Source organism: Buceros rhinoceros, unplaced genomic scaffold, assembly GCF_000710305.1.
Source record: "Buceros rhinoceros silvestris isolate BGI_N320 unplaced genomic scaffold, ASM71030v1 scaffold21544, whole genome shotgun sequence".
In the NCBI taxonomy this organism is placed as follows: Eukaryota; Metazoa; Chordata; class Aves; order Bucerotiformes; family Bucerotidae; genus Buceros; species Buceros rhinoceros.
Genome location: NW_010407921.1, coordinates 20,163 through 42,210, shown reverse-complemented (window position 1 = coordinate 42,210; position 22,048 = coordinate 20,163). Strand labels below are relative to the sequence as shown.

At 42.3% G+C, this 22,048-nt stretch overlaps 1 protein-coding gene across 1 annotated transcript in view; it reads right to left on the bottom strand.

Annotated features, from left to right (window-relative positions):
* Positions 1–2,252: 2,252 nt before the first annotated feature.
* The window catches only part of TTLL11 (tubulin tyrosine ligase-like family, member 11), a gene marked incomplete at both ends in the record, with an annotated part of 39,952 nt that continues 20,156 nt past the window's right edge, over positions 2,253–22,048 (bottom strand). Inside the window, 3 exons of the mRNA XM_010134692.1 lie at positions 2,253–2,504; positions 4,484–4,590; positions 6,956–7,213. Of these exons, the coding sequence (XP_010132994.1) occupies positions 2,253–2,504; positions 4,484–4,590; positions 6,956–7,213 (617 nt within the window). The remainder of the gene's footprint in view (positions 2,505–4,483; positions 4,591–6,955; positions 7,214–22,048) is intronic.

Here is a 22,048-nt window from a genome sequence, read left to right as displayed (position 1 = left end):
AAAACAAAGATCTCCAAAACTGAGAGAGAGCTCTTATGAGTGTTCGTTCTATACAACAGTTAATTTATTGCGATGATATCAGGGTGACTCACACAACAGCAAACCCCGGCTATTTTAGGCCACAGACTGAACCACTGGAAAGCTGTAAGGAAAGGCATCCGCAGTCGCAGCGCTTCCAACCCGACTCTTCCAGACCTCTGTCTTTACAGGACATCAATCACGAGACGAGAGAAGCTGTAACCGGGTTCTGGTAACACGCTGCCAATCGCAAGACAAATGTCAGATGTCACAAAGTGAGAAGTAACCATTTTTCAACCTGTGAATGTCTTCAAATATATTACAATGAAAGCGCGGAAAAAAATGACCCTTTCAGCTTCATTTGCTCTGACAGATGCCAGACCTTGGAGTTTGGCGTTTTATCTTCATACTGCAATAATCTTTATGAAACTTCAACAAGGCTGAGGGCAGTGGCGTCAGTCTGCAGTTGTCCTCCTGCGTACCATACAGAGAATTTCCAGCAGTCTCGTCACTGAACTGAAAAGGACCATCACTGCTGCTCTTACTGGTGTTACAGAGAGAGGTGGGGACACCCACGTCCAGTATCAACACGCGCTCGGTACCAGTTTCCTGCGGGCTCAGCTTGACTCGGTGCTTTTTTGTCACGCTGCCGATCGCCGCTCAGGAACACGCACGCTGCTAACACTGACTGAGGAAAGAAACGCTCAGCTTTTCTCCAGGCTGTGTGTGCCTTTAGTCCTGGACAGTGCGTGGGTGCGGTCCCTCCGCACTGGCAGTGTGCTTCCGAAGTGACCTGATCCATCAGCCCCTGGAGCACTGGGATACTGAGCCCCAGGAATTTTCTCCAGCACCATCCTACAGCGCTGCCACCCCAGACAACTACAACATGAGCAGGCTCATTAACAGTAAAGAAGAGAACAAAGGAATAAAATCAAACCGGCTGTAGACATACGTTACGGGAATGAAACGAAACCACAAAGAACTCGACTGAACAGCCCCGAAGTTCCAAGTTATTCCTGTCCTTTCAGCCAGGCCCATGTTCTGCTCAGCTCTCTCCAAGACGTGTGCGATTATGGGAGTCATGGTCCATTTCTTGATAAATAAAACTACTCTGTACAGCTCCAGCATTCTTGACAAAATACCCTGTTAAATAATACAGATCTAACTTGTCCAGAGTTCTACTGTTATTTAAGGGAAAAAATGAAAAATATGTGCAAAGACAAAAAAAACCTGCTCTAGATGTTGGTGCAGGTCCAAATAGGGTAACAAACACGCAAAAGGCAAAAAACAAGCAAACCTAGAATAGAGTTAGTTTAGCCTGAAGTCAGCACAGGATTGGTTTCCCGGGAGTTCAGGTGACCTCCCAGGCTGTTAGCCGTGCAGCTTTCCCCAGCAGCGGTGCTCAGTACCTGGCGACGAGAGCACACCTTCATTCACCACACCCGACTAAATGAAGGGAATTTTGTTCTGTGACTAAGTGTGAGCTTATTGGTTCTTGGAAGCAAAAGGATAAACATCTTTAGTTTTTCTTTAAAAAATTAACACTACTTGTCATGGCAAACTCTTGTACAAAGAAGTAGAAGCCAAAACATGATTTCAGTGTTTTAAGATTGCCTTTAAAAAATACGTATATAGACAACGACCAAATCTGTATTGATTCCAAACATACAGTCCAAACCATTGAAAGAAGAGGGTCAAAGCCTGAAGGGTCAAAGCCTGAAATCTGACCACAAACGTAATTCCAGGTTTCGGTTTTCCAGGGTCCACAGCTGGTATTTGAGCACACAGCTCCGTACCTGCTGTCCACAATCCCCCCAGTGCATACAAAAGACACGACCCCTTTGATACGCTTGTGCCTCTCAATCAGTGCAACCAACCCCACGAGCCTGGCTATCATCCCACTGGGGTTTGGTCCTGGTCTTCACACATGATTTTCTACCCCCTCGGGGTGAAAGCACAGTTTGTCACGTGAGGTGTACTGCGGGTCCGACGGAGAGGAAAATAAAAAGCTATTGCCAGGAACGTTATTGGAGAATGGGAGCTTGCAGGAGACTTTCTGAAGAGCGTGAGTAAAAAAAGCTGAAATAAAGAATTGTGACTCTCAGGTGAAGGAATTCAAGGGTCTGTCTCTCCTCCTGCAGTGCACATACGTAGCTGGGGATCAATTCTCAGTTCTGTCCTGGTGAATCAGCACTGTTAATAGCGATGATTTCTATAATCTGCAAACTTACTACCTGCGGCAGTGCGGTTCAGGAAGGGGGGCTGTGCAGCTGGTGTCAGGTGAAGCCCATCTGTCTGACCAGGAACTACCACACTTCGGCGCTCCACGATCCCGCGGCCACAAACCAGGCGCTTTTCATCCAGGGCAGCCAGGTGATACTCACAAAAATCAATCAGCGACGCCACTTGCTCATGAAGTTGGAGGGACTTGTATTTTTTCTGAGCCAGGAAGAAGAACGCTTCGACAAAGGCTTGCAAACACATTCCTGCAAGGAAGAGGTGTTTACAGGAGATTCATCGCACAGTGTTGTCTAGCAAACCGCAGTCTCTAAGCATGACACTATCTCTTGGCTCCTTTGGCAGCAAGGCCAATGTGTTGGTTCTGGGCGAGGACATACACAATCGCATTCATTAACGTCTGTTAGTTCAAACAGCAGATATCTAGAGGGCTCACCAAGAAAGAAATAAAAATGCCCTTTAATGATGAAAAAATAAGGTTTTATTTGCATGTAACACATGCAAACTTGTTTGGCATTTCAGTACAGGGTGAGCCCAGGCAGAGTTATGGACAGATGACACTGGCACTGAGGCCATTTCTGCTTTTGCAGACATCAGCCTGGCATCCAGAGGCAAATTGGCACAGTGACAACTAAGACATTGTACAATTAAATTGATGTAATATCAGCCTTGATTTCTGCTGCCTCAAATATTAAATTGAAACCAAATCAGACACACAGAAACATATTAAGCTTCAAGGAAAACAAACCACCCAGAGAGAAAAACAAGTTTATATCGCAACTGAATGGGGTCGTTTAAACTTTGTACTTTTAGAGATGGACCTACAACAGGAGCTGAAATATAGAACTACTGGAACAGGATGTAATTTCCGTCTGTACCACTATATTCAGCCATCAGCACACTTGCAGTAAGCGTGGGTAAAGCCCTTCCCAAATCCTCGTCCGCGAAGCCAAGCCATGATGATGATGACTATAAAGACAATTCCATTACTCACAGAAGTGAGTTTCCTCCTGCAAAGCCTGCACTAGGCAGGAACCCTTTGGAGGGCGAGGAGGCCATTCCTTCAGCCACACCCAGAAACTCTGCAATGGTAGTTTTGTTTCAGCTGAATTTAAAACAGTTCAAGTGTATATGAAGGGGAAGTGGTGCAGTGCCAAAAGATTTCTCTGCTGTAATAAAACAAACTCTCTGCTGTGCCCCTTCACGAAGAGAAGCCCCTGCAGAAGGCACACGCTGCAGTATGGGCTCTTCACGTGCCATTTGATCACGTCTCACTAATAACACGGTACCAAGGCCAGCGGAAAGAGGGGCTGCACAGGAACACTCATTACTGTATTTAAAACTAATTATTCTATTTAAAAACTTGAAGTAATACCTGCTTTAATTCTTAATTAATAAGCCAAACCGCAATAGGTTCTGCAGAATGCCAGCAACAAGGAACCGTTAGAGCTGCTTTGTGCTTTGGCTCTCCCAGTTTGAACGCACACTTAAGACGATTATTTTAGGACGGGATATTGAAAGGTTTGAGGTTTTTAAGTTAGCGTTGGTTTATTGATGCTGCAGGAAAGGCACCTTTTCAAAATATTACAATTACACTCTGAAGTATAATTTCTATCAACAAGGGCTGCAGCTGGGGTCGCTTACGATCTTGGCTGTAAAGCAGCTTGCAAAAGAATTGTTGAGTTATCTGAAAGCAGCAGCTGCCAGCTCAGTGAATTATTTTATCAGTCATGGTGAGCTGCAGGCAGGGAAAGCACCTTCAGTGGCATACAGGCTTCCTCCCCCACAAGTGACACTCATGTGAAGCATTTAATGAAAAAAAGTTGGAAGCTGATGTTTTGCAACAGCACCATAGTGACTGTGCTGGGGGCAGCCGGGAGCCGGCCAGGCGCAGGCAGCAGCAATGGCTGGGTGTTTCCTCTTTTTACACCCAGAAAAGATCTGGCTCATTGAGGCTGTCAACAAATCTTTGGAAGCCTGGAGATTCACTTGTATTTCTGTTATTTTTGCTACTGAAATTCTGTCAGCTCACCACCTAAACGACGTATCTATTCAGTAGATAAAGGGAAACTGCCACAGAACTAAACAGAAGAACCTGATGTACATACCTCAGAGGTACATGCCTTGTTCCCTTTTTATTTTATTGAATGTTTAAGGTACACTTGAGCTACCGAAATTGCAAAAAAACCCCCAGCTTCCATTGTTGTCAAATACAAAATAGTGTTACCTGATTCTCTGTGGTCGATTCCCATGCTGTTCCACCGTCTTGTGATGTCAATATATAAGATATCTGCAGCAGCCATTGAAAAACTGCTGTTACTCAGTTTGCAGTTTCTGTTTAAAGTAGACAAAAATAAAGAAGAAATTCTGATTACGTCCAAACTTCCAAGTTAGGAAAAATTCTGCAAGGGCAACTGAGAGAACACTGGGAGAAAATTTACCCGCTTCTCATGTACTCACCCACTCTGACATGCTGAGCCTAATACAACACATTCAGCAGACAGCAAACAAACCAGTGTTTGGTAAGTGTACAGATCTGAAACGGTACAGGCTCTGAATTTTTCACGTCCAGAACATCCCTGCTACATACCCAGTCCTGCTGCCTGCTGAGAAACTGCAGGCATCCCCTCTGCCAGAACTGGCTCTGGCCAGGAGTGCCCCACGAGACCCATGCACCTAAATGCAATGGAGTGTGCAGTCTCCTGGCAATCCCCAGCCACAGAAGGCAGCGGGTCAGACTACAGATTAACGGGTTTATTTTGGGTTTGCATCAAAGCAGGGACGAAAAAAAACTAAACAAAACCAAAAAACCCCAACCAACCCTGAATATTTCAATTAAAAATATGATTTGACAGTTACACCCAGCTTTCTCCCAGGCTATTGCTAGTCCTCCTTCTGAGGCCGTCCAGAATGGAATTAATTGGTACCACAGACTATCTGCATGAGGCAGAGTTTGCACAGAGAAATACTCTTTTGTTTACTGACTGATCCTGTTTGAAAAGGTTGGAGGAAAGCTCTCAGGCAAAGAATTACTTCTTCACGCCTGAGCACTGAACAGATTTACCCTGCGCGTTACTGAACGCTGCCTGGAAAACAGCAGCATCTCTGGATGCATCTCGGGCGTTTGGTGATAAGCACATGGAGGAGATGTGACACTCGCGTGGTCTGAGCCCGCAGAGCAGCGCTGAGCGGTAGACAAGGATCAGCCATCTGCCCAGGATTTCCAGATGTCTGGCAGCCTGGCTGGAACTCATGCACGTGCCAAAGAGCTGGCCAAAACCTCTAGCCAGAAAAACAAAATAGAAAACAATAAAACCACCCAAAACCCAGATTATTTTAAAGAATCTTATTCTCTAGTAGCCTAAGCAGAGCTCCCTTAAAACAGGGTGTTAAGGTCTGGCCTAGATAGTCCCAAAACAATTTCAGGCAGATCCAAGCCCGGGCTAGAGCCATGTCTGGCATTCCCCTTTTAGTTATTTCTTAGAATGAAGAAATTATTGAAGGGGAACAGATTTTGATCAGCTCAAGTTTGAGTGGATAGTCTCTGCAGCCTCTTGCTCACACACACACACAGAGGCACACTTGTGCACATTTCATCCTTAAAAAGCGATACAGCACATGACAGAAACACGGCATCATGTCTGAGCTGAGTGATGGTGATGGCATTTCGGAAAAGGGCCACAGAGCTGGCACAGATTCTCTGGGGAAAAAATAAACAAAACATTTGCCAATATTAAAATGTTTTATTTAACGTGCGTTAGGAAACTGCAAACACTATTTCACTGAGATATGGCAATTTATTTTAATATTCTTAAAAGAAAATGTTGGCATTTATTCTGTGTTCCTCTGTCAAGTGCCAAATTAAGGCTGGACTAAACAATAGAAAACACAGAGCTGGAAACAATCCTGTACCGGTCTGTGGATAGAGCAGATGCCTTCAGTCATTTTCTATATATTGTCATTTGTATAAATCAAATTGTTCATATTCATTCCTGAACGCTAAATGCATCTGCATAGAAACAGGATCTGTATTTTAAGAGTTCATCTGCTGCTGATGATGATTTCTTTTGTCATTGTCAATGAAAGACAGAAAATGAGATATTTGTACCATGACGAGAACAGATACATCCATAAAAAAACCAATGAAAAAAAAACCCCTCACAAATAAAAAGTACACAGAAAAAATAAATTGAGTCCCTTGCCATTGCAAGGTGCAATTTTACAATGCAGATCCTCGGTGCACAACGCTTCAGCAGCTGGCGTTTGGAAACCCTCCCCTGCAGCCTGGGGCAGAGGCTGTGCCCCCAGCCAGCAGAAGCAGATCAAGGGAGCCACTTCTCTCACAACCATGTTGCTCCGATTTACCAGGAACACGACACGCTGATGGAGACTGCAAACAGCACCTCCCAAACTAGTGACCTGCTGCAGAATAAAGACCCAGGCTGCTACGAGACACAGTTTCATAGCTCAGGTGTTTGGGGATCTTGGAATGGTAAAGATCTATCTGTTTGTAAAATCATATGCGACAGTTCAAGGGAACTTACGGGGGATGGTTTCTTTGGAAGGCACTACTAAACCTACAACCTGCTTTCTCTCACAAGACTCAAGGTGAGCAGCAGCACTGCTGCAGAGCTTCAGGAGTTTCCGCCTTCTCAGCTATGGTTTAACCAGTTCCTAGAGAAACCTTCACCTTACTAACCTTATAAACGTTCGGAAACCTGTTGGCCCCAACTTTGTTGTCCCTTTTACACCAAGAAATCGGATGAAGAGCGCAGCCACCCTGTCCACCAGCCGCAGGTAGTTGAACTGCTTGGCGTACTTGGGAAACACTTGCTTGAGGCAGAGGGAGGGCAGGGCAGCCTCTGGGCTTCGGGCGGCATCGCTCTCCAGTCGCTCTGCCACTCCAGCGTCCAACAGCTCCTCATTCGCTTCTGACACGTGCTCCAAAGTCTGACATCTGTAGCACATAAAATAATCACGTACTAGGTTAGCTTTATTCTTACAAGACTCACTACATTGCCTTTCTGAGGTTGTTTAATGCTAAAACATTATTTTCTCAATGTAGATCCGTTGGAATGCTGGAGAATATCCATATCCTTTCACAAGGTCTGTACGGCCTCACAAAGGGTAACAGGCTGACTTCTTCCCCACGGCGAGGAAACACCAGACAGTAACTGCATGTTGGTGTTCCCACCATCAAACAGCTATAGGCATGTCCAAAAAATACAAGCGTCGTGGAGTGTTCCATGGGAAATGGTTAGAGATAGTAATAATCTAATGGGATTTAAACTCATTTTCCAGTAATGATTAGAAGCTTTTACCTTCTCTGGTGAGTATGGTACAAAATGTACAGCAAGATATATTTGCAAAGAGGAAATTCTAACAATACATTCTGATGCAATAAGGTTCACAATAAATCACACTGGCACTACTCAGAAGACAATTTCTGGGCAATCCCATTATTTTTTCTTCAAATCCTCTGTGCATACTGTCAAAATACATTATTTCATCTTCATTGTTGTTGCCAAATTCCCTGAATAAAGCTGATCGAGATAATGATGTTCTGAAACAAATATTACATGTTTATTCAGCATGACATATTTTTCTTTTTTTTGCCCTGTGTCTGACGTATCTAGATGAAATTAAAGACTGCCGTCCTCGTCAGTTCAGCAAGCCTGATAGCTGATGGCAATTATTTGGCACCCACCAAGCATACGCAGGTTTTTGTTTTCTTTGCAGTCATTTTTCCAAGCAGCTATCATCAGAAATAAGTACAAATCACACTAGGTACTATAAAAATTAATGGTTTTACTCCACTGATCTTTTGTGTTCCTGAGCAGATTTAACGTCCTTCCCAAAGTCCTGCTCCAGCAAAGGATAACAATCAACATCCTTATTATTCACCCACAGCACTGCAAAAGTTATTAGGCCAAATCTACTGTAAACCTGCACCTTCCAGCTGGGATTGCAAAAGGCAGCAGATTTCCTTAGCCCTCATACAGGCACCTCTTCTACAACTATTATAAAATTTTAAAATAATGGTACCTCTTTTGTATCCACACTTACAGGACTGAATATCTATCAATGTGATCACTTCTACGATAAAAGACTCTAAAAGTCTTTAAAAAATAAATACAAATCATCAGTAGCGTTTTGATAACGTTCCTCTTTGCTGCACAGAACAAAGGAGAAAAATAATGTCATTTTTGTCATTAGTTAAATAAAGCTTAAAGTAATAGATTATTAGTTTTGTTCTTTCTCAGAAAATTGGATGGTGGTTTCACCAACAATCATGTAACCTCTGGCCGCCAAAAAAGCGAGAGGACGTACAGCCAAGAAACAATACGCATGCAGGCACCTATTTTTAATCTTAAAGGTCTGTTCATGCATTTAAGAATCCAAATCTTCCGCCAGCTGAACTAGACCTTGACCAAATGTGAAACCTTGTACTCAGCAGGAGAGAAGGTTGTGGTGTTTGTAACATAACTCTCGTTTTAATGACGCCTGGAAGCCCCGAAACCTTTCTCATTCTAAATTCAAGAGTGTTTTGGATTGTACATTATTCATTCATCATTAATGTTGTCAATTAAACAAAGATAAAGCTTTACTTTAAAAGACACAAGCAGAGCTGAGGAAATTACATTAGAGTTCATGTTTTACAGAAAACGCTGAAGAGACTGTTAAAGAGATCAGCTTCAGAGAAATCAATTACAGCCCCAGCTTTCTTTGGTGCCTGTGCTGAGGCTGGAGCATCGTCCATCCCCTTGGCGCTACCAAGACAGTGGTTTGTCTTGTGGAACAGCAGCTCTCAGCCTAGTCTTCACCTGCAAATCTGTTCTTTCTCCACAGATCTGCACCTCCTCCTGCTAAAGAACCAGCCCCTGGGACTTCTGAGGAAGACAGGAGTTTAAAAGGGATTTTTTCAGCCTTACATTTGTCAACCGCCATCCTCAAAAGCTACAGGAAATGGTCACGAAGAGACGTCCCCAGCCGCCGGGCACACAGATACCCTATGGACACGTTACTGCTGGGAGCCCCAGAAGACCCTGTCTTCCTGGTTAAGGGGGAACAGACAGAGTCAAATTATTAAACGGGACAATATTTGGTTTATATTAGGGTCACAGAAAATTGTGTTCGCAGGAAAAAAACCCCGTGTTGTGGTCAAAGAAAAAAATCATTGAATATAACAAAGCAGAGGCTCTAAATTACCACCTAGAACTTCCTCCTTCCCCTCCCTTCTATGGAGAAAAACCTACAGCTGGCTTTGAGGTCACGGACAAAAAACTCAAACCCAGCTTCCCATCTCAAACTGTACGGAAATAGCTCTTAAAACCATAGCTCATATTAGAAAAGTATTTTTTAAATAGAAACAGCTTTTTTGTGTGCTCTTGCATGTCCCATTCCTTTCAGCTTAAATATTTTATAGACTTTCCTAATGCATAAATCAGAACAAGAAAACTTAACTCTAATCTTTATTGCCAAATCTTGTACTTCCATTAAGTAAAAAAAGAGACTGTACTTCTTAATTTGCTTTTACAAAGTTTAATGATTTGTTTTCATTCTTTTGCTCCACCCCCCACACACCTACCCAGATTTTCTCAGGTTTCCTTTTCTAACACACCAGAGCTTAATTAATTTGATCACCTAATTCGAACTAAAGTGAAAGTTATACTTTATGCTTTTAATAAAACCAAGACTTCCTGGAGCAAATCTGCACTTTTCTCTTTTCATGCTCACCTCAACTGCCGGCACTTCCACTGACTATATTTACAGTATAATCCTCCTCTGCCACCACCGACAGCACTTCAATAAAGTTTACATTCTGCAGATCTGCTCCACACACTTGTATGCACCCAACGTCAACGTGGTCTCAACACGTCTAATTAGGAAAGAGCACCTCGGTAGGTATATTACAGCCAGATTTGGGGGCTATAAAATCAGAATTTTACCACGATCTGCATATTTTTGCAAGGAAACGGTGCACAACATATTTTCTGCCCTAGCACTAGATCAATTACGCTCGCTTGCAAGGCACCGTTACAGCTTCTCCTGCGCTTCGCTGCCATCTGCCATCGCCACACCATAAGGGTGAGCCGGATGACGTGACTCCCCAAGGGTCATGCAGCCAAAGACCAGTGTAAGCATTGGCAGCACAGCTACAAAAAGCAGAAATACAGCTCAAGGTCCAGCCACGAGGACAATGTACAGGGGATTTTCTCCTTTGTTTTGACCATTAACTCATGGGTCAGCTGGAGAATACAGCAGTAGGCGGTTTTGTAATATTACCTGCCGGATTCAAAGTGTCACGAAAAACTCCTGTGTATACGTACCATCCAGCTCTCTCTTACTCGAGATGTTTCTTGGAAGTCACTTTCTGATGTACTGCGTGGTCCAGGGCTTCCCCACGGCACTGGGGACCACCACTCAGGGCTCTGGGGCTTGGCCCCAGCCCCCGCAAAAGCCTCGGGCAGTGTCTGCGGACAAGCACTGCAGCGGAGTTGTGGGGAAAGGACCAGAAACCCCGACATGCTGAACCAAGTCCCCCGAAAGAGAAGCTTGGCCAGGTTCCTTCCATTAGCTCCTTCCCCAGGGGATGTCACAGGGGAGGGGAGGAGGCCAAAGCTGAGCCCCACACTGCAAAGCTGCTCCTTGGAGCTAAGGGGTTTGACTGACAGGGCTGAGTCAGGTGAAAGGAATGAAAGGTCAAATCTACGGTAATGCTTCTGTTGCCATGGAACAAAAGCAAAGCTTAATTTCCATACTAATGTCTGACCTCGATACATTAATTTCTCTAATTCTGCAGCTCATGGCAGATCTCTTTTTAGAAATGATCAACTATGGAGAAAATACTAACTGCATCCTTAAAAAAGAATTTCAATTTTAATAAAGCTTATGGAAATGACATCTCAAGACCACTTATCTTTTATACATGATTACTAATTTATTAATGTTTCCTCCATCTATGTTTTATCCCTTTCATTCTGACTGGCCTTAATCTTTATGCAAATACAAGTTGCTAAGGGACAAACAAATCTGCAACTACTAATTAAAGGCTTCAAAATTAACAGCATTTGTACACTTGTATATAAAATTTAGCCATCAAGTTCAGAGCAAAATTGGGTAAGAACTGCAACATTAATATTTCTAAGAATGCTCACTTGATATATTTAACATTTAGGGCATTGCTAGAAGTATAAATTAAGCAATTTTGGTATCAGCTGACAAGGGCTTACCTAATAAAAGAAAATATTATGTTCGGGATTTTGAGGCTATAATTATTCCCTCAGCTGAGCCTCTATTCTCAAAGCAAAGACTATGTTAACATAGTTAAAAGCAGAGAATATTTTGCATAACAAATCTATCTATCTACTCATTTATCACCACAGTATGTGGATCTCTGAAGAAACAATATGTGTTTGTTACCGGAGTGCGTAGGTACGAAACCCATTTGCGTGCTCATTCACAGAAATAACTCGCTGAGGAAACACCATGTCAGAGCCAGAGCGGTGTCTGCATTATCAACAATTCATGGGTTTTCTTTGATGAACTAATCCCATTACTTTTATTAACACACAAAGACTTCAGCACCCACAGTACGTGAGAGCAAGAGGTTTCATAGTTTGTCTGCATGTTGCGTGAATCATCAGTGTCTTTGGTTTTGTAGTGGCCAACTGCAAGTTTTATTTGAAGAAACTGAATATTCACCTCCTCTTCACCCTCTGGCAAAGTAAAAAACACCAGTATTACGAGCATTCCCTCCTTTCAAGAGAATAATAAAGTTACCTAACAAAGATAAAAGTATGAAAAGAATATTAAAGTAAGAGATTTTTGAAGTTGTCTTAGAAGCACTACTGCTCTTACACACAGTTTGTTCAACACTTGGAGAACGCTCTGAGGCAGTCAAAGTAACCACGGCCAAGAGCCCGTATTTCCAAGAGCAGAATCGATCACACTGAAAATAAGGATTAATAATCAGCATGTTGTTGGCAGACAACTAACAGCCCAGCACACAAACCACATTTTCAAAGTGCAGCAGCTGTCTGGCCTCCTGGAAGTGGGAAGTGCTGAAAGCAGAATTTCCATCTCTCTAAGAAAAAAGAATCCACATCTCTAAGAAATAAAGCCATTAAATCACCTCACTTATTGCGAGCACGACCACGTCTAGCTTTGCCTGCACCTTCAAGGCCTAACACGGCATTTGCTCTGGAGGGGCCAAAGAAATGGAGCATACTTAAGTTTGGCTCTGAGAGTTGGTAAACACATTTTAGGAGAATCCAAGGATAAATTCAGAATGTACTCATAGCCTTGCCATTTGCTTAACAAAAACAAAATAATTTATCAGACCCTTGAAAAAGTTAAGCGGCAGCCCCTGCAGCCTGCCATCACAACCTCCTCAGCAGCTCTCACGCGGCATCCGCTAGTTGCAGCCTTTCCATTTTCCATCCCATGAGTGTTATTTGTTTACACGTATCATTTGCTAAGCTCCACAGACATCAGTCCCCTCTCTGAGAAGGACGGCTTGCTGCCTCTTCAGATTGGGTGAATTAATTATAGAAATAAACACTTCTCATTAAAGATTAAATCGCTTTTGAAAGGAAACAGAAGACTCTGAAAGTTCGCCGCCTTAACGCATTGTTAATGAGTATTTCCAAGATGTAGAAACTTAGTGTGGATCCTGACTAGCTCCACTCCGAGGACACAAAGCGATGGATGAGAATATCACTGACATTTTCACTTCATATGCAGAGAAGACTAGAGCCTCCACTTCAAACCCAAAACCTGACAAACTCACATGCTGTCCTACACGTTCGGTCTAGGAAAAAACACTCCAAGTGCTCACCAGCACTTGGATCCTACTTGTGCTCACCACAATCCTACTTGTGCTCACCAGCGATACTGTGATTGAAAGCAGTTTGGTTAAACTCCCACCTCACAAGGCGATGCCAGGAATCAGCACAGCAGCACCCCAGAGAAGAGAGCTCCTTCAGGGATACAAAGCGCACGCTGCACCCCTGGGTGAACATCTGGCTGGCTGGGAGAGTTGTGCCTGAGCTCTGTTTGGGCTTCTATAGCACTCCCAAACATGTAGTTTAAATCATTAAAGGGAAGAAATGCACTTGAGGAGTCTCAGGATTAATGTGCTGAAAAAAAAATAGTTCTTTCACAATTATTACTTGGGAATCTTTAGTTCCGACTTTTTCTTTCTAAAAATAATGGTAATATCGGTCTGCATTAGCTCAAGATTTATTACTTCTCATGAAAGAGAAGCAGAGCATGCTTACGCTATTCCCTGCCATCTATCTGAGTGATGCAGAAAATCTGGCATTGCTGCAATGAAATAACGGATAAGCAATGCAAAACCTGCACCGAAGGACTTGGTTCTGCTGTAGAACAAAGATCATTAAATACGGTCCCCAACACCTTATTTTTCTGTGGAGGTAGCTTTTATTATTCCTAGTAGATTTATTTGTGTTCACTATTTGCTTTTAAGGTACTTATGTGCCTCATTATTTCTCTGGAGTTTCTCTTGTTTCTTTAGAAAAGTGAGTCTTAAAAATAATAATATGGGGCTCTGCAAAGGCAGACCTGCTGTAAAGCCTGACAATCTACTGAAACCAACATTACATTAGACTACCAAGCGTCTTGCAGTAGCCCAGAAAAAACTCTAAACCCCACAGTATTTCTTCCCCTGTGGAAATTCTTCTTCGAAAGCAGTTGTGATTGTGCCAGGGTAGAGAAGGAGCTTTACCCTGTCATCCAAAGGAGCAGAAGGCAGCGGTGAGCTGCGTGTTATCAGCAGTAATCCTCCTGTTAACGCCGGGGAATCCTACAGGCACAAAGTAACACTCCTGATGATCACGCTGCTGTTTGGTCAGGTGGCTTTGGGCTTTCATTTTGTGGCCACTGGCTGCTAGGCAGTTTTATTGCTTTCTAATATTTTCTAGAGACCAATTATTACTTAAAAATAAGCAAATTGTCTCTCCTGCTACAAGATGGCTAGCAGCAGAAGTTAAATTATAGAGAACACCACTGCCCCCAATACATTAATTTCTGTCACTCTGTCACTGCAGAAATTTAGAGCAGATATAATCTCTTTGAAGGGGGATCAAGTCATAGAAAGTACGAGCCCATTTTTAAATAGTATTTTATTTTTAATGAAAGCTTCAGGGAATGATGTTTATGGTGCTTATCTTTCATACCTGGTGATTAAGTTAATTTATGCTTAATGGAAGAGGATATTTCTAATCCCCAGACAGGCTCAACATCTGTCTGTGACTATGTTTTTGGAAGCCTTAAGCTGCTTGTGATTGATACAATAAAACTGAGATCCTGCAGAACCGACACCTGAAGGATATCTGTAAGAGGGAAAAATGCTATTTTTCTGCTCAATGCCTGTGCTCAAGTCAAACCAAAATCCCAAGCACTTAATTTTGCTGTCCCTTAAAAACCTGCTTTGCACTCCTTTGCCATTATTATGTGAGTATAAACAGAGGAATAAGCAAACAGTTCTCGGATATGGTTACTATCTAATATTCATACCCATTATGTGCAGTATCCAAGAACGTGCAACTTTCTGATGGCCTGAAGCTGAAGAGAATAATAAAGCTCCTGCAAAAACTCAGAGAAATAATCTCCATTTTTCCTTCACTTTCCATTCCATGTCTATTTAAGGCCAAATGCTAGCAGGAGAAATGCTGACATTTACCCTATAGTTACAACAGGGAAAAGAAGTCTAGAAAAGTGAACAACATGCCAGGAAAAGACACCACTGTGAACTGCGTCCCAATAGATCACAGTATTCTTGTAGAATGGAAGAAAACCAACAAAATTCGGTATGTCCAGCTGTTGTGTTTACCCATGTTATTTTAAAGGGATGCTCTTCCAGGCAGGAAAGCAGCTACCAGGAGGATTACAAGACAGTGCATCAATACCATCACACACTGGAAAAACCTATGGAAGCTCTAAGCAACACAGAATGGTGGGAGGAAGACCTAGAAGGTGAATGGAAGTCAAGCAGCAAAACCAAAACCAAACCTCCAGATTGTAGGTTTGAGTGGTTCATCTACAACTGCTTCTGAATCGGGATAAGATCATGCCCACGGTTGCCCAACTAAGACCCTGGAACAACCAGCATTTAAGATCTCAGCAACATCAGATGAAACACAACTCTACGTGAATACCTGCAAAACTAAACTGGCAATGAAAACCAGGATCTCTCTATCACCCTCCAAGTATCTTAACAGGTTTACTCACAACCTTGTAAAAGCAAGAGGGCTTTTTCCAAAGAAAGAAACTCTTCAGGCTGAAGAGAATACAATAACCTCATTGAAATAGTCCTGTCTCATTTTTAACATTTACAAATATCTAAAATCATGCACAAAAAATTTCCTTCCATTAAGATTCCAATTAATGTAAGAATTAAACTGACTTTTTTCAGTGCTCACCCCAAACCATGTGCCCAAGTCCATGAAAGCTGTCGGCTGAGAAACACCGTGCAGTCAGCGGGAAGTACTGAGTTACTCCAGTCCGTCATAAAGAAAGAACAGAGGGTATTTTGGTCAAACTAACAGAACCAAACTTGGGTTTTCGCGCTACAGTACAGTGAATTAATGGTTTGCATCAAATGCAAGTACATAAATGGTGTTATTTTGTATAACGACACAGGGTAATTAAACCGTGACGTTTGCTCTGTAATTCACAGCTGCACCAAGAGCGACACTATTCGCTACGAGTTCTCCGATTCTTAACTGCGACATCTGAATACACGGCAAACACACGACTCTCCAAAGGCCTGTACAGGTAAGAAGGTTCCGCTGGTACTTGGGGATAGAATCCATGCCTATGCATTCATTTATTCCAGTTTACTGCCACCTTAATAAAACACAGTTACGTGGCCCAGGAGCCCTTCTCCACAGCAGTGATTTGCTTCTTTTATTAGTAAGGTGATGTACCTTAGCACGCCCTTGGCCGATCGATTTGTTACACCATCATCTAGTTTGTATGAAATCTTATTTTTTTAAATCGATTTGTTCCTGGGCTGTGCCATTCCCGAGAGAACATCAAGTACATACAGCAGCTCAGCAGTCACACAAGAATCCACAAAGATGTGACTGGGAACCAAGATGAAGTATTCAAGGCTCACCCTGCACATTTCCCACAGTTAGAACTATCACAGTCAGTGTAGGTTTAGGTGCACTTAACATACAGATTGTAAAGATGGCAAAACACTTAAGTGTGCACTTAAGTACTTGATGAGTAAGACAAAAATCGCTATTTATTTTAATTCCTGGCCAACGTGACCTGAGCAAACTTCTGACAGTGCCTGCTGTGAGTTCCCTGGTGTCAGGTGCAGCGTGTTATCTCCAAAGGCTGGGTGCAGCAAACACCAGTATGCAACGCAGCTCCCAGCAACGTCCCAAGTATTGCTGAGTTTACTTTTGGGAAAAAACCCAAAAACCAAAAAACAAAGCAAAACAGCACAAAAGCAGCTCACTTTGATGGACCTCAGGCAAGGCAGGAGCACCCACCCAAGGGGATCTGCCACCTACACTGTCAGCAACAGAATGAGGCCTGAAGAGCTGCTGAGAGCCAAAGTCTTGCTACCGGGCTGTTTACGATGGCTCAGAAGCCACTGGACTCCTCCTGCCCCCAATCATCACTGCTGGTTATGCAGTATGCAAAATACAGCATGTCTTAAGCCAGACTCTGCTACCATTAAGACTCACTTGTAATCGCTAAAATTTATTTAGACCCACTGCCTCAACATTCATTTTTATGCCATTTGGAAGGAGATTGAGCAGCCACCTTACCGTGTTCCTGACCTCCCTTCTTCTTGGGCAAACCCTGAAGATTACAGCAACTGCTGCGGCTGCACTCAAAGGCTGACGTGACGTATTCTAAAACCTCCCTTCTCTCTGTATTTCATCAAAAAGGTTTTTCTTTTCGTTTAAAAATCATCGTAAGAGGAAAGAAAGCAAACAGATTTCTTAATGATCAAGTTAAAAATGTAATAGGGTGTGAATATCTCAGAGATGTAATTGCTGTAGCACGATTTGGTATATTAGAATGTTCAGATTTTACAGAAACGCTCTTGACAGGTCACATTGCTCAGTTTATTTCCATTCCTTCCTCTATGGCTCAGCAGAAATTTTAGAGAGCAAAGAAGGAAGAAAAGAGATGTCAATAAAAATGGAAGTAGATTAGCTGCATCTCAAAACATTGTAATTCGAGTCTAATTGGACAAACTAGTCTCCATCTGCAATTTGATAACGTAAAAGCAGACTCAGGTTCCCACCAGAGCCAGGGGCACTGCAGCACGCCAATTACTGCAAGAGCATTCGGCAGGTTTGGACCAATTAATTCCACAGCGCTGAAAATGGAACCTTTTAAAATTCTGCAGCCCCTATCAATTCTCGTCCATTAAAACTTTTAAATGAACTGAGCCTGTCATCAGCTTGCTGGCTTAGTACCTTCGGAGCACTTCCAGCTGTCCCTCAATACGGGGTCATTTCCGAGATTCCAAGTACGGCTGAATTCACTCTTTATGTGCTAGTTAAAATACAGTCTTTACCTTCAAGATGGTAGTGCTTGGAATACAAGATAAGAGCAAACACAGACCGACCTGCAAAACCGGACTATGAATAACAGCACTTTGTGCGGTGGTGAAGGTTAAAATGGGAATAATCATAAATTAATCCGTGGTCAAGCACGGGGTTATTTAGTGCTGTGTTTCTGTGCATGCCAATGATATTCTGTAAGTTCTCCATTTTATTAGCAAAGGACTGCAAAATTTAGAAGGAAGATGAAAATAACAACAAAGAATGACACTGAGAACCCCCCTTTAAACCCTAACACCCTGAATATTCAAAGAGCACACCATGGACCAAGATATGGTATCATACAGGAAAGGCAATGACTCCAAGCACTCCATAAGGGAGAAAGTAAACGACAGAGAGATCAGTAATGACAATCAGGTTGGCAAAACACGAAGAATGCTTTGCAAACCTCAGTAACCAGCAGGGATATCTACTCAAGCGTGTGGAATGGGACTTAAGAGTCTTCCAGAGGAGAAAACTGAAGCTCTTCTGTAATGTTTTTATATAACAACACATAAACTGATCTTACAGACTACTAAACATAATAACAGGCCATATCCTGAGCACTATTGATTTTGAAAGACTGGCAGTGCATGGGAGAAGCAAGGCATCGTCCTCCTTCCACAGCATTAAAGGGGCAGCAGAGAAAAGTGTTTTGTCTAAAGGTCACCAAGTAAAGTGGCTGAATCGGGAACAGAAACTGCATCTTTTATATCCTCGTCCAGAGATATTTTCACAAAAGCAATTTTTTCTGTAATGGTTTGATAGAGAAAAACGTTGAAGTGAATTACCGAATTCCTACCTACGCTAGGGATATGGTTTTAGCTGGTTTTGAAGAAACATTATTATTGCTCATGTATTCATGCATTTTCAGTCAGTTAAAACATTTCAGATGACATGTGAAATAGAGCCACTCATAAACTCAAAGATCTGACCTTCTTCCTATCAGCAGATTTTATTTTCTTTGCTATGTCAGGACTGCTGCCACAGCACATTCAAATTGTTTGCTGCTGTCCTGCACTCTGTATAGAATTTTCAGTTGTTATAGTAAACGCTCTTGCGGCACATTCCTCTAAGCGGCTCTTAAAATCAATGTAGAACTGCTCTGAGTCAAGCGCTACCAGATCCTCTCCTTCACGGAGGGACGTTGTAGTTTGTAGGATTTCCTACAGGGCCTGTCCTAATCAATGGGAGAAATGTTAAAAGCTCTTAAGGATGAAGCAGATAAATAATGGGAAAAGTAAGAACAGAGAGCAAAGATCAAGGCACCCATAACATTTGATTTACGAAACTGAACAGAGTAGCTGAGGCTAGTTCTTCTTGTGCGGAGTGAAAAATAGCGGTCGAGATAAATACCCTCCAAGCACAGAAAAACTAAGTTAACGTTTCACTGATCACAACTGAAGTAACATTGACAAACATCACGTTTAAGTCTCCCTCACACGTCTAACTCATCCAAAGCCGTATGGGCTAATGTAACAGACAAGAATTGATACTGCAGTTGGCAGATTGCCTGATGAAGGAATAAACCAAAAAGCCCTCTAGGAAAGAGAACGTGCTTTCAAAGGGCTTCAGCAGAACCGTCCTGAATATGAACGCTAGGTCATTTTGACTGATGGTGAAATACATTGTGTCAGCCTCCAAAATGAACCAGAGTAGAAAGAGCAATCTCAAGAAAGCCACACATCTGAGTTTATATGCTCTTGGGCAGAAGTAAGGCTGTGAATGAAGAGGTGGTGCTCGAGAAGCATCTGAACAGCTGAAAACCTCATGAGACTTCTGAGTGATAGCAAAGGGATGCAGGAATCCACCAGAAGCTCTAGCAGCCACCTCAAAGTCAATTAGCAAGTGGAAACCAAAATACTGATAGCTACTACCACAGTGAAGTTTATTGTGTGCTTATTTTTGTAAGTGCTTATTTTTGTAAGTGCTAAACTCACTCCACATGATGCAAAAGGCACTGGCCACCCTGAGTGATGAACCCCCCCCGAACTCAAAACAGTTACTCCCAGAAGCAAAAAACAAGACACATGACACCACCTCTGAAGAACACTCACTGTTTTCCGATCAGTGATCGCTGCGGTACCCACATTCTCCCACTCAGTCTCTCCATGTTTGTGTACTGAGTTCCTGACCCTCTGAAACCAGCCCTGTCACACAGTCATAACCTTAGAATATGTGTGGTGAGATAAACACAGTAATCAATGGCAAGAATTACTTCATCATCATCAAAACCCAGGATAATCATACTCTCAAGACATCTTTGCACAGTATACTTTCATATTTCCATTAAACATGACACAAACATGAGGGGAGGTGATGAAAGCAAATTAAAAAATATCTGGAAATAAATGGAATGCAGCCACACAGGGGAGTTCCAACTTGTTTTCCTTCTTTAATGAAATACAGAATTGCTCCTTGATATCAATAAATTAGGAATAGCATCAGGATTTGGAAAATGTCTTTGAAACGTACAAAAAATAAACATTGCTGAAAGGCCTGTGTAAGGAAAGACCCGCACTCCTCTTGCGGTTTAGCAGACAAGGTTAGAGCCATCGGTCATCAGCGCAGCAGGAGACATCTCCTAAAGAAGCTGCCACTTTAACCTAAGTACATAAGTGGAATGTCCAGAAATTAATTCATGTTTTTATTCAATACAGATCACATGTTCTCCTCCTAGAAAATACCAATTTTGTCCTTTATCAGATAAAGAAATAAAATGAGAAAGATGTGTAATCCACACAGCAGAAAAACGGAACCATCTCATTCTGTGCAAGAGGACAGTAAGATCTTTTATTCTAAGCTCTACAAAACCTTGACTGGAATTTCTTCATAATGACATAACACTCAGATAAAAAGTCAAATTGTCACCCTTTAATACTTGGACTCTAACAGAGGGACATGAGCCAGGGTTCGCACGCTGATCTAGCAAAAATCTGAGGGACCCCACATTGGGGTTCCTCCTGCTCAGAAAATTAGTTAATAATAGTTGACATTTGCTAGAGTCAGAGCCCAGAGAAGAGAATTGTACCTGACATTTTTTAAAAAAAAGGAAAAATAATCAGAACCTCACAAATACATTTCAAGGCTGAATTCCAACAGAGAAACACGGACACAGTATGTACAGAGAACAGATCGGCTAACAATGAGACAGCAATGCCGTAACAGGTGATACATCAGCAGCACTCATTTTTGTGGGCATAATGAATTGATGGGTTTTTTTAACAGCCATGGATGAAATGACATTTCATTTCCAGTGTTTCAATTCTTCCTTCTGTCAACAGCTATTTCAGTGCCGAATAAAAGTTACTATGTTACTTAGGGGGCTGCACCTTCATCATCTCCAGCAAGTAAAAAGCAGATTTTATTCCATGAGCAACTCCTATTTCTAACGACAAGCATACCATAATCCTACACTTTTTTCATCAGAAGAATAAAATGCTTCTTTTCTGTCTTGAAATATGTATTTACATGCCACGTCTTTTACAAGAGATCACACTGGGACACAGAATAAACAACGGCAACAGAAATATAAAGAAGTCTCTATTATCGCTGGATTAATTAGCACTAATAAACTAGGGCACAAATAGTTTTGACAGGACAGGAAAGCAGGTCATTAGCATTGATGAGATGATATAAATGATCTTCTTAAGACTTCTGGAGCAGACCTGCTCCAAATGATACTCACGGCTTGCAGCTGTACCCCCAGTCAATTAGTTTCCAGCTGACAGCCAGTGGAGGAGACACAGTGTTTGCATAGAAGACAGAGACTCGCTTTTGCTCCTCAAATCTAATGCAATTTTAAGAATAAATTGCTAATAATTAAACAAACACTGAAACAAAAACATTTTACTACTACAAAGATTCAAAATTAGGCACAAAACAGAAGTTTGTTAGGCCTTTTAAAATGGATTTTCTGTTGGAGTCACGATATCAACAATGATTTGCATCAGTGATCATCTTAATTAAACTGCTGTTTACATCAGTTACGTTGATTTACTTTAAATGTTGTTCGGTGTCATTAGACCATTCACTTAATTGTGCAGAGCTCTGTGAGCTGCTGTCTTCTCTCACCTTCAGAAGACTGCAAACAGCACCTCTGCTGCAAGAAGGAAATCCAGAGCAAACTGAATACTGCACTGGCTTTACACGAGTTTCTCTGTGGAATCATTACGGGGCACAGTCCAACCCCTTCC